General features: G+C 36.4%; 1 protein-coding gene across 7 annotated transcripts in view; it reads left to right on the forward strand.

Moving 5' to 3' along the window:
• EPC1 (enhancer of polycomb homolog 1) overlaps window positions 1-12306 on the forward strand; it is a 92481-nt gene that overhangs the window by 63114 nt on the left and 17061 nt on the right. For all 7 annotated transcript variants that reach the window (XR_011535121.1, XM_008536716.2, XM_008536717.2 and 4 more), the window contains exons 3-5: window positions 10468-10613; window positions 11035-11241; window positions 11769-11917. Coding sequence is in view for 6 of the 7 variants with exons in the window: in XM_008536716.2 (XP_008534938.1) it covers window positions 10468-10613; window positions 11035-11241; window positions 11769-11917 (502 nt within the window). In the remaining variant the exon portion in view is untranslated. The remainder of the gene's footprint in view (window positions 1-10467; window positions 10614-11034; window positions 11242-11768; window positions 11918-12306) is intronic.

The raw sequence follows: 12306 nt of genomic DNA on the forward strand, positions 1-12306 counted from the left end.
GTCTTTGGAAATATGTATACATTGCGTTATTAATATAGACCATCAGCTAAATTAGTTAGCCGCCATTGAATTTCGTTTTAACTGTTGGTTTTGAATAATTATAGATTCACGAAAGGATATGTGTAGCCCTGTACAATCACCACCAAGATCAAGATCCTCAGTGGTGTGCCATCACCACAAAATTCCCTCTTGTTACTCCTTTATAGCCAAACCTATCCCTAGTCCCTGGCAGCCGCTAATCTGTTCTCCATCTGTATAATTATGTTAGTTCTGACTGTAACATAAATGGAATCATGCAGTATATATCCTTTTGAGATTGGCGTTTTTCTCTTAGTATAACATCCTTGAGGTTCATCCAAGTTGTTTCATTTCTCAGTAGTCAGTCCTTCTTATTGCTGAGAAGTATTTTGTAATACGTATGCACCACAGTTTGTTTAACCATTCACCCATTGAAAGACATTTGGGTAGTTTCCAGTTTTTGACTATTGCAAATAGAGCTGCTGTCTGTCAGCATTCATGTACAAGTTTTTGTGTGAACATAAGTTTTTATTTCTCAGGGATAAATACCTATGAGTGTAGTTGCTGGCTCATCTATTTTTAGTTTGACAAGAATTTCCACAGTATTACCCAGAGTAGCTGTGCCATTTTACACTATCACCAGCAATGTATATGCGACCAGTTTCTCCTGTTTCATTGCCAGCCTTTGGGGTTATCACTGTTTTTTTGGTCTTTTTTTTTTTTTTTAAATTTTTTATTGAGTTAATGATAGGTTACAATCGTGTGAAATTTCAGTTGCACATTGTTATCTGTCAGTCATGTTGTAGGTGAAACCCTTCACCCTTTGTGCCCACCTTCCACCCCACCTTTCCCCTGGTAGCCACTAATCTGTTCTCTTTGTCCACATGTTTAAAGTCCTGATATGAGTGGAGTCATACAGAGATTGTCCTTCGCTATCTGGCTTATTTCACTTAACATAATTCCATCAAGGTCCAGCCATGTTGTTGCAAATGGGACGATTTTGTTCTTTTTTATGGCTGAGTAGTATTCCATTGTATATATATATACCACATCTTCTTTATCCAGTCATCTGTTGATGGGCACTTAGGTTGCTTCCACATCTTGGCTATTGTAAATAATGCTGCAGTGAACATAGGGGTGCATGGGACTTTGGGAATTGCTGACTTCAAGCTCTTTGGATAGATACCCAGTAGTGGGATAGCTGGGTCATATGGTAGTTCTATTTTTAATTTTTTGAGGAATCTCCATACTGTTTTCCATAGTGGCTGTACCAGTTTGCATTCCCACCAGCAGTGTATGAGGGTTCCTTTTTCTCCACAGCCTCTCCAACATTTGTTACTATTTGTTTTAATTATTTTTGTCATTCTAATGGGTGTAAGGTGATATCTTAGTGTAGTTTTGATTTGCATTTCCCTGATGATCAGCGATGATGAACATCTTTTCATGTGGCTATTTGCCTTCCCTGTATCTTCTTTGGAGAAATGTCTGTTCATGTCTCCTGCCCATTTTTTGATCCGGTTGTTTAATTTTTTGTTGTTGAGTTGTGTGAGTTCTTTATATATTATGGATATTAAGCCTTTGTCGGATGTATTACTTGCAAACACTTTTTTTTTCTCAGTTAGTGGGTTGTTTTTTTGTTTCAATCCTGTTTTCCCTGGCCTTGAAGAAGCTCTTTAGTCTGATGAAGTCCCATTTGTTTAGTGTTTCTATTGTTTCCCTTGTCTGAGAAAACATGGTATCCGAAAGGATCCTTTTAATACTGATGTCAAAGAGTGCACTGCCTACATTTTCTTCTAGAAGCCTTATGGTTTCAGGTCTCAGCCTTAGGTCTTTGATCCATTTTGAGTTTATTTTGGTGAATAGCGAAAAAGAATGGTCAATTTTCATTCTTTTACATGTGGCTTTCCAGTTTTCCCAGCATCATTTGTTGAAGAGACTTTCTTTTCTCCATTGTAGGCTCTCAGCTCCTTTGTCAAAGATTAGCTGTCCATAGATGTGTGGTTTTATTTCTGGGCTTTCAATTCTGTTCCATTGATCTGTGCACCTGTTTTTGTACCAGTACCATGCTGTTTTGATTACTGTTGCTTTGTAGTATGTTTTGAAGTCAGGGATTGTGATGCCTCCAGCTGTGTTCTTTTTTCTCAGGATTGCTTTAGCATTTCAGGGTCTTTTGTTGCCCCATATGAATTTTAGGATTCTTTGTTCTATTTTTGGTGTTTGTTTTTTTTTTTCCTTGAAGAAGACTAGCCCTGAGCTAACATCTGCTAATCCTCCTCTTTTTGCTGAGGAAGGCTGGCCCTGAGCTAACATCTGTGCCCATCTTCCTCCACTTTATATGTGGGACACCTACCACAGCATGGCTTGCCAAGTGGTGCCATGTCTGCACCTGGGATCCAAACCAGTGAACCCTAGGCTGCCGAAGCGGAACGTGCACACTTAACTGCTATGCCACCAGGCCGGCCCTATCACTGTTTTTTATTTTAGCCATTTTAATAGGTGCAGTGATATCTCATTGTACTTTAAATTTGTACTTCTCTAAATGGCTAGTATGTTAAACATCTTTTTGTGTGTTTGCCATCTTTATGTCCTCTTTGGTGGAATGATTGTGTGTCTTTTGTCCATTTTCTAATTGGATTGTTTTCATCTTGCGTTTTGAGGATTTTGTTTTGTTTATGTATTCTAGACACAGTGTCTTTGTCATATATGTGATTTGGAAATATTTTCTTGTGGTATGTAATTTGTCTTTTCATCCTCTTAACAGAGTCTTTCACAGAGCAAAATTTTTTAATTTTGATGAGATCCAGTTTATCAGTTTTCTTCTTATGGACCGTGATTTTGGTATCAGCTCGAAGAACTCTGCCTTGTCCTGGGTTCCAATGATTTTCTCCTATGTTCTGTTCTAGAAGTTTTACAGTTTTATGTTTTACATTTATGTGTATGATCGATTTTGAGTGTGATATTTAGGGCGAGGGTTCGTTTTTTTTCTTTATTTGTTGTTTGTGGGGTTTTTTTGCCTCTGGATGTCTAGTTGCTCTAGCACCATATATTGAAACAGCTATCCCTCCTCCATTGATTTGCTTTTGCTTCTTGGCCAAAAGTTGCTTTATAACTTTCATCATACAGATTTGTTCATGTTTTCTTAGATTTATACCTGAGTGTTTTATTTTCTTTGGAGCAATTGAAAATGGTAATGCATTTTTGATTTGGATTTCCACTTGTTCTTTGTTAGTATGTGGAAATGCAAGTGAATTGTGTGTTGATCCTTTGTCTTGTGGCCTTAACTGAAATTACTTATTAGTTCTAGGAGATGTTTGCAAATTCTTTGGGAATTTCTACATAGAAAATCATGTTGTAGACTGCAAATAGACACAGTTTCATTTTTTCCTTTCCAATCTGTATGTCCTTAATTTCTCTCTCTTGCCTTATACTGGCTAGAACTTCAATACTGTATTAAGGTATAGTGAAAGCAGATATCCTTGCCTTGTTCCTGATGTTAGAGTGAAAGAATTCAGTCTTTTCCCATTAAGTATTATGTTACCTGTAGGTTTTTTGTACTTAGTTTTTATGATATTGAGAAAATTCCCTCCTATTCCTGGTGTACTGAGAGTTTTTATCATGAAAGGATGTTGAATTTTGTCAGATGCTTTTTCTGCATCAGTTGATAGGATCATGTGATTTTTCTTCTCTAGCCTGTTGATATGATAGGTTACATTGGTTGATTTTCAAATATTGAACCAGCTTTACATACCTGGAATAAATCCCACTTGGCTGTGATTTATTAACTTTTTTGTACGTTATTGGGTGGGATTTTCTAAAATTTTATTGAGGAGTTTTACATCTAAGTTCAAGAAAGATATTGGTTGGTAGTCTTTTCTTGTGTTCTATCTTGTCTGGCTTTGGTGTTAAAGTAGTACTGGCGTCATAAAACAGGTTGGGAAGTGTTCCGTCTTATTCTATTTTTGGAAGAGATTGTGTGAAATTGATATTAATTCTTTAAAAATTGGTATTCGCTTTTAGTATTCTACAATAAATAAGAAAAAGCCAATTATAATGTAAATTTCTGCAAAGTTAAAATTGAGTCTTGACTGCGAGGTGGTCCAGTAAATTGCTGAAGGGTACATTGCCTCAAATTACATATATGGACTAGTTCATTTCAGTTCCCCTAGTTTTTATTTTGTAATGTTCTTAAACTAACAGTACACAAAGTATTCCTTGGAGTTTTTAAGATGATAATTAGTATTCTCTAAAAAAGCAATGATCAAATATGGTTGAGAATTATTGTGTATTATATTCCCCTCCCCACCCCCAGAGTCATAATGCGTATTACCATTTTTGTAGATTCTGGGAGTCTTGTGGTTAAAAAAAGTTTCTTTTGGGGGCTGGCCCCGTGGCTGAGTGGTTAAGTTCTTGCACTCTGCTTCAGTGGCCCAGGGTTTCGCTGGTTTAGATGCTGGGTGCGGACATGGCACCACTCATCAGGTCATGCTGAGGCAGCGTCCCATATGCCACAACTAGAAGGGCCCACAACTATGTACTGGGGGCACTGGGGAGAAAAAGCAGGGGAAAAAACGTTTCTTTTAACCCAGCATTTTCTAAATGTATTCATTACATGTTTTCTGTTAACATTTCATTGAACATTAATTTGGAAATCTCAACTTTATTCTTGTCTTCAGTTGGCGTAGGAAAGAGATCATAATTTCCTTCCTTTAATCCTAGTCAGAGCTCTGAAGGAAGAAACCCATATTAGAACCATTATCCCTTTCTTTAATTACAGACTGTAGGTAACCTTCTATGCTATTTCTCTGAGTGCTACTCGACACCTCCTCATCTGAAGGGTCTTAGTGTTGGTTCTGTTTTATTGGTGATCTGTAAGGCTTCCAGATTATACAGCTACGACTTCTTCTTTCCTATTTATATTGGAAGAAAGGACAAAGCAGTTCTGATGAGAATAGACAGGAACAATTCTCTCTCCCTTCCGCTTGAGTCTCAAGGCTCTCCTGTTAATCCTCACAGGAAAGCTTTTTTAAAAGGGCAGTCTGGGTGTATATTTGTATGTGTATATGTTTGTGTATAGATATAGATATATGTATTTCTAGTTCTGTGCACTGGAATGGCCAAGAAGCAAAAATATTCAGTGGCAATGAGAACACCTAACACCTATTCTTTAATTCAGTCCCCACTAAATGGGACCAAGAATCTGTGGAGAAAGGGCTGATTCCAAGGCTGGGGCAGGGTAGGTACAAGACGAACCTGGAATGTCTTGTTATTCCAGAAATAAAGCACTCAAAACAAATGACAAGGGTGTATTGCAAGGACACAGGAGTTTCCACTGGCTAATTCTGGGACAATTTAAGCAATGGAATAATTAAGTACAATAATGAATTATTAAACCATTGAAAAAGTAGTTATTCATATGTCCACACCGATAATAAATAGATAGATAGATGGTAGAGAAGAGCAGTCTCATGCTTTTACAGCAGAGTGCCAAGAGCTGAATGGCACAATGTGGAGAGAGTGCTAGAGTTGGAAATTCATTTTTGCCACACCATAATCAAGATTGGTTCACACAAGAATCATCAATCTGTGCTCAATATAAGAGGAAATTTTGATGAGAAGCAGGGTATTTGCATGGTCTTAAGCTTTCCCCACAAACTGCTTGTTAGTTACAAGGGAGGGGGAAAAACCAGTAGTTTTTAACAGTGGAATAATCGGGCTTTTCTTGACTGGAGATCAAAATTATCTTCACTTGTGAGGGACAGATGAACATTGTATCCCTCTAGATCTGGTACCCTGAGCAGGTTGAGAATGCCAACTAAAAGTGTATAATCTAATCACAATGGGAAAAAATCAGACAGACGCAAAGTCTGAGGAATGAACTATGACTGCTACTACTACAGTCCTGCAGAGAGAGCTGTTTCTTCAAAAAACTGTCAGTGTCTTAAAAGACACAGAAAGGCTGTGGGAATGTCCCAGATTCAAGGAGGATAAAGAGACAGCAAAAATAATACCTCATCCTAGACTGGCCGTGCTGGCGGAGGTAAATGTTATAAATTATTGGATCAGCAGACAAAATTGGAATATAGGCAGGAGATGAAATTGTTGTGTGAGTATAAATTTCTGAAGTAGATGACTGTACTGTGAGTATATGAAAGAATCTCTCTATTCTTCTCAGGAAATACTCTTGGAATTATTTAGTAGTAAAGAGCCAATATGAGGGGCTGGCCCTGTGGCCGAGTGGTTAAGTTCGCGCGCTCCGCTGCAGGCGGCCCAGTGTTTCGTTGGTTCGAATCCTGGGCGCGGACATGGCACTGCTCATCAGACCACGCTGAGGCAGCGTCCCACATGCCACAACTAGAAGAACCCACAACGAAGAATATACAACTATGTACCGGGGGGCTTTGGGGAGAAAAAGGAAAAAATAAAATCTTTAAAAAAAAAAAAAAAAGAGCCAATATGAATCTAATTTACCCTCCAGTGGCTCAAAAAATAAATACACTCACACGCAGATACACACGGAGGGAACATGCACATGCAAATGATAAAACATACGGAATAAAATTTTAACAGTAGGTGAATCCAGGTAAAAGATATGCAGATGTTCCTTGTGCTATTTTTATTTTGCACCTTTTTTAAGTTTGAATTTATTTTTAAATAAAAAGATTTAAGAAAATAGATCCTTGTAGAACCTACTTTTTTATTACCTCTCAGAATAGATGTATCCTGTCTTTATGCCCTTATTCTGAAAGATTGCATTTTCTCTTTCTCTTTGCCTGCCTCCACATCCCCCTACAACAGACATTCCTCTCCTGTTATTCTAGCACTACTTTCTGACAGATAAAATCTAGAGCATCAACCACAAACTTTATCTACAAAGGATTTCAAATCTTTCAAATCTGGTAATCTCCATTTATTCTCCCCAAGTATATTCTAGAAGTAACTTGAAGCCCTGTTGCTTATAAATCTAAAGAAATTGAACAATTTCATATTCCAGCTAGCCAGTGATAGCTTTGTCTTCTTAGGTCTAAGGCAAAGATGTCAAATACCTACAACCCCATAGTAGATATCACTATTACAGCAGTTTTTTCTACTGCTCAGAATTTATTTCAGGAGCTTTGTAAGTAGATATTACCAGTCATTGAGAGTTAGTCCTTGAGTTGAAACCTATTTACCATTCCTGGTCTGAGAAATTTCCCCCTAACCTTGGATAGTGTACCTTCTTTTTAGTCAGGGATTACATTCTGTTCCTAATCCACATTTTATGCCATTTCATGGACCCAAATATCCTTTAACTATTTGCTTCCTGTATTTTTAAAACACTATTTGGAGTTATGGATATACGCGCCCATGCACACTTAGTCTGAGCCATAATATGGCATTTGTTACATAGACATTTATATATATATATATATTTCATCTCTATTACTGGACTCTAAGTAAGAGGGCAAATACTATGGTTTTTACCACTTTGTATCTCCTTTAAAAGTAGTCTAGTCAATTTATATGTACTATTGTGTTCTTGTTGCTTGGATTTATTTTCTATAGCATTTTCTCCTCCATCTGTATAGTATACTGTGTTTTGTGTAACCATACATGTATCTAAGTTTATCCCTATCAGGATATTTTTAAAGGAGTCAGCTTCTACCGTATGGCTCCTATTATTTACCAATTATTGGCTAGCTAGGTCTCTTTCAAACTGGCAGAACCTAATTGGAAGAGGCGACACATTTGCCTGTTTCTCTTTAGACCCTGTTTTCTACTTTGAACACACTCAATAACATGGGCCAGAAAATTTGAAGATACTCCTGTTTCTAGGAACGGGATGAATAGGTTACGTCTTTATCAGCTGCAGTTGAGCTGTCAGTTGGAAGCTGCAGGTTTGGCTGAAGCTAAATTACGCTTTAATCATTGGTTATAGTATTTTGGTCAAATGAATTCCTAAAGTGAGTTTTTGCATGTTAGCTTTTCTCTAGGGCTTTAATATTTTATATCTGAACAAGATTTGGTTCTCCTTATATTTTAAGATCTTGGTGTTTGCACCAACCAAAAGAAAAGCTTCTTGCAGAGGCAAGAGCAGTCTGACTCTCAGATACTCGTTAACCTCAGTGGCGCTCACTGAGCTCCCTAGGATAGGAATCTTCCTTTCCAGTCTTGATTCCGTTCCATAATATGTTGGATGTGACTTGTCATTGATCATATAATGTATGCCAGAGGTATGTCAAATGTATTTTGATAATGCAAAAAAGTAAGGTGATACTAGGCGAGCTTGTTTATTAGTTTTTATAAATAATTAAGCTTTGTAAATGTCATTTGATCTAAAGAAAAATAAATTTTATAGTGGAGGATGCCGAAGTAATGTATAAATGAGACCCTAAAAATATATAAAATATACCCTTACGAAGGCAGAATATTGCTAGTTGGTCCTTATCAGTTGCCTCTGGATTGTGTGGATCACCACTCTTCAATAGCACTTTCACTGATGATAGAAATGTTCTGTAATCTGTGCTGATTGGTACAGCACTAGCCACCAGCTGCTGTGGCTATTTAACACTTGAAATGTGGCTAATGTGACTGAGGTACTTATTTTTAATTTAATTAAATTTAATTAGCCTTATGTGACTAGTGGGTACCTTATTGAACAATTTAGTTAGGGACCCAAAAAAAGTGTTTTTAATCCAAGAGTCAGTTTTAATCTACTTTGAGATCTCTAAAAGCTCTGTTTACATAGCAGTAACAAACAGAATTAGATCATGGAAAATCATAGAGGGCCTATGGATGTGAGAAACATGAGTGCAGAGATGTTAACATATAGAGATTTTTATGAAGGAGCCAAAATACTTATTTTAATTAGAAGTGCGGTATAGGTCAAAATGGAAAATGAAACATAGTGGTATAATATATTCAGTTCTACAAGTATTTATTGGATTCTTCTGGGCCAGATACTATGTTAAACTTGCAGCAGGGATGGCAGATTTTGGGCGGGCAAATGATCCCCTCTTGTACCTATCACAGACATGACTAATAGATGACTGCAGAGTTCTTCAGGTTTTTTCCCGTGCTTGAATAGAGGTAATATCAGAATGCTTTTCAGTAGAGTACTGCAAGCCAAGTTGGCATACAAGAGAATATGTTTAATGTCTCTGCACTAGAGGTACAGAGATGAATAAAAAGACACAATAATGCCTTCTCTCACGGGGATCAATCATATTCTAATACTGTACAAGTAGATTATGGGGTGTGTATAGAAAATAGTACAAAAGAAGGGGAGTGATCTAGAATGGGAATTTTTAACTCTGGTTGCCACAAGCTTTTAGGGATATTTGAATTGCAAGATGTTGAATGTTAATAAAGTCTGTTTTTCTGTGGAGACGGTTCATAGCTTCTAAAAAAGATAAAAATGGTTAGGAACCACTTATTGGGTAAGGGGCAGTCAAAAAAGGGTTCCACAGGAGTTTATGTCAGATTGGGTTTTAAAAAGATTAAATACTCATTTGCTAGGTGGGCAGGCAGAAAATAGTTAATGTCAAGGCCTGAAGACGTGAAATAGCATGCTGTGTGAAATTTGATCCTGCTCAGTCGTAAAGTACTGGTGAGACTGGAGAGGCAGGGTCCAGAAGGGCCTCAAACAATTCCAAGGTTTTGGATTCTGCGGTGATGAGAAGTTAAGAGGAGGAATTAAGTGAGGGGAAGATGTGAAACAAATTTTAATATCATGCTACTTAATATTTTACTTAAATTATCTTCAATCTAGTTTAATTTTGATAAGAAATTGAATGACATTTGATAATACAGTGTAGAGCAGTGGTTCTTGCCCTTTTTTCCAAATCTTGACAAAGATAAGAAATACCTCACATTTCTATCACCATGACATTGGTTCTCATGAGGGAACAAACCTCCTTAGCAGGAATGCATTCACTGAATGATAGCTAGTACTGTTATTGGCATTGGCTTCTAACACCTCAGCTTTAAATACCACTCCCTAAGCTTTTGGTAAAGTAGTTAAATAATCTATAAAATAGGACTTACTCTGGAAACAATCTTATTTAAATACCTTATCTTTTTATATTATGTCGAATCATACGAAACTGCTGATATTTTATCACTTTTGAGCTACAAAACTTTCATATAGTTCAGCCCAATATATTTAATAATCTCTTATGTTCGTAATGGGCTTCCAGATTATTTGCCTTTGGTGGTGGGGGAAAGGGGTCTCATCCATTGTCTTTTATCACTTGTATCCATATTAACAGTAAAGATAATCTCCTTTCTTAAACTTTAAATGTGGGAAACATGTATCTGTAAGCTTAGATTGTGAGTCTGAAAACAAACTCCAAAATAATTCTTTCTTAGTTCTTTAGGAAAATCTAGGTCCTGTTCTTATGTAGACATCTGGGAGAGGTTTTTGTTAGTGGATTCGCACAGTAAATGATTGCTTATGGTTTCTTCTGTCAGCTTTTAGTTTGGATGCTGAACAGCCTGATTATGATTTGGATTCTGAAGATGAAGTATTTGTGAATAAACTGAAAAAGAAAATGGACATCTGCCCACTGCAATTTGAGGAGATGATTGACCGTCTAGAAAAAGGCAGTGGTCAGCAGGTACAACTTCATTGTATATATAATAAGTGTGTGTGTGTATATATCTCTGCAAACACTTACATTTCTGTGGAAACAGTATAATGTTGGGGAAAGGCTAAGTGAGCAGGCTCTGGAGTTAATTAGCATGAATTCATATCCCATCTCTACTCATTACTAACCTGTGTAATCTTGAGCAATATGTTTAAATTTCTCTGCCTCAGTTTCCCCATCTGTAAAATAGAGATAAGCATCATAGGATTGATGTGAAAAATAAATAAAATAACGTATATAAAGCACCTGGCTCAGTGTCTCACATGTATAATGAGTCCACATGTTCGCTGTTGTTAATACTGTTACTTTGATTATTGTCATTTAAATTTACAAGTACTTTTGAATCTTATATATGTATTATATGAAAATGACATAGTGATTTTACATTTAGCCAGTCAGTCTGCAGGAAGCCAAACTGCTGCTAAAAGAAGATGATGAATTAATTAGAGAAGTTTATGAATACTGGATTAAAAAGAGAAAAAACTGTCGAGGGCCGTCTCTCATCCCATCAGTAAAACAAGAGAAGCGAGATGGTTCTAGCACAAATGATCCTTATGTGGCTTTTAGAAGACGTACTGAAAAAATGCAGACTCGAAAAGTAAGTGAATTTAGGAAAAATTTTTTGTAATTCCTTTAGATGTGAGAAAAATTATTTGTTAGGCATGAATATCTCAGTATCTGAAGGCCGTGTTTTAATTTGTGGGGGTTTTTTTTTTCTTTTTTTTTTGCAGTAACATTGGATTATAACATTATATAACTTTCATCTGAATATATTTAATATATTTCCAATTCTGTGTCGATTACAGTCATGTTCACCACCCAAAAACTAATAATAATTATATTTGTGTTTTAAATAGACTTTTATACAAGATAATGAAAAATATTAATTTAAAATAAGTCAATCTTAAGATTCATTATGGAGCTGTTAGTGACATATTTTAATGTTAATCCATTTAAAAATCATATACAAAATTGATTTCCTGGTGATTCATGCTCCCTTTCAGTGTCTTTAAATTCTAATGTAATCCTTCAAATATATATATTCTTATATATCAACAGCCATGCTTAGAATGCCACTAGTTAGAAGTGCTTATTGAGATTAAACAAGCAACTTCATGTTTGCAGAATCGCAAAAATGATGAAGCATCTTATGAAAAAATGCTTAAGCTGCGTCGAGATCTAAGTCGGGCTGTTACTATTCTAGAGATGATAAAAAGAAGAGAAAAGAGTAAAAGGGAGCTATTGCACTTAACACTGGAAATTATGGAAAAGAGGTAAAGTTTATTTTAATAGTGTTAGAAAGTATAGTACCATTAGCATTTTCTATATTGAGTTGATTTATTTCATAAGCAATTATCTGTAACTCCAGAAATATCTTCTTTTAATAATAGAAACTATTTAAATGTGTGGTATGGTGTACCTTCTATACTTCTGCATATGTTCCTCTCTTTATTTTCTTTAAAAGTGACTCGGTTCAGTAAAATTAAAATCTGCCAGGTAGGTGCTGACCCTGTGGCCAAGTGGTTAAGTTTGTGCACTCTGCTTCAGTGGCCTAGGGTTTTGTTGGTTTGGATCCTGGGTGCAGACCTGGCACTATTCATCAAGCCATGCTGAGACGGCATCCCACATAGCACAACCAGAAAGATCTGCACCTAGAGTATAC

The sequence above is a fragment of the Equus przewalskii genome, chromosome 30 (genome assembly GCF_037783145.1).
Source record: "Equus przewalskii isolate Varuska chromosome 30, EquPr2, whole genome shotgun sequence".
NCBI classification, from domain to species: domain Eukaryota; kingdom Metazoa; phylum Chordata; class Mammalia; order Perissodactyla; family Equidae; genus Equus; species Equus przewalskii.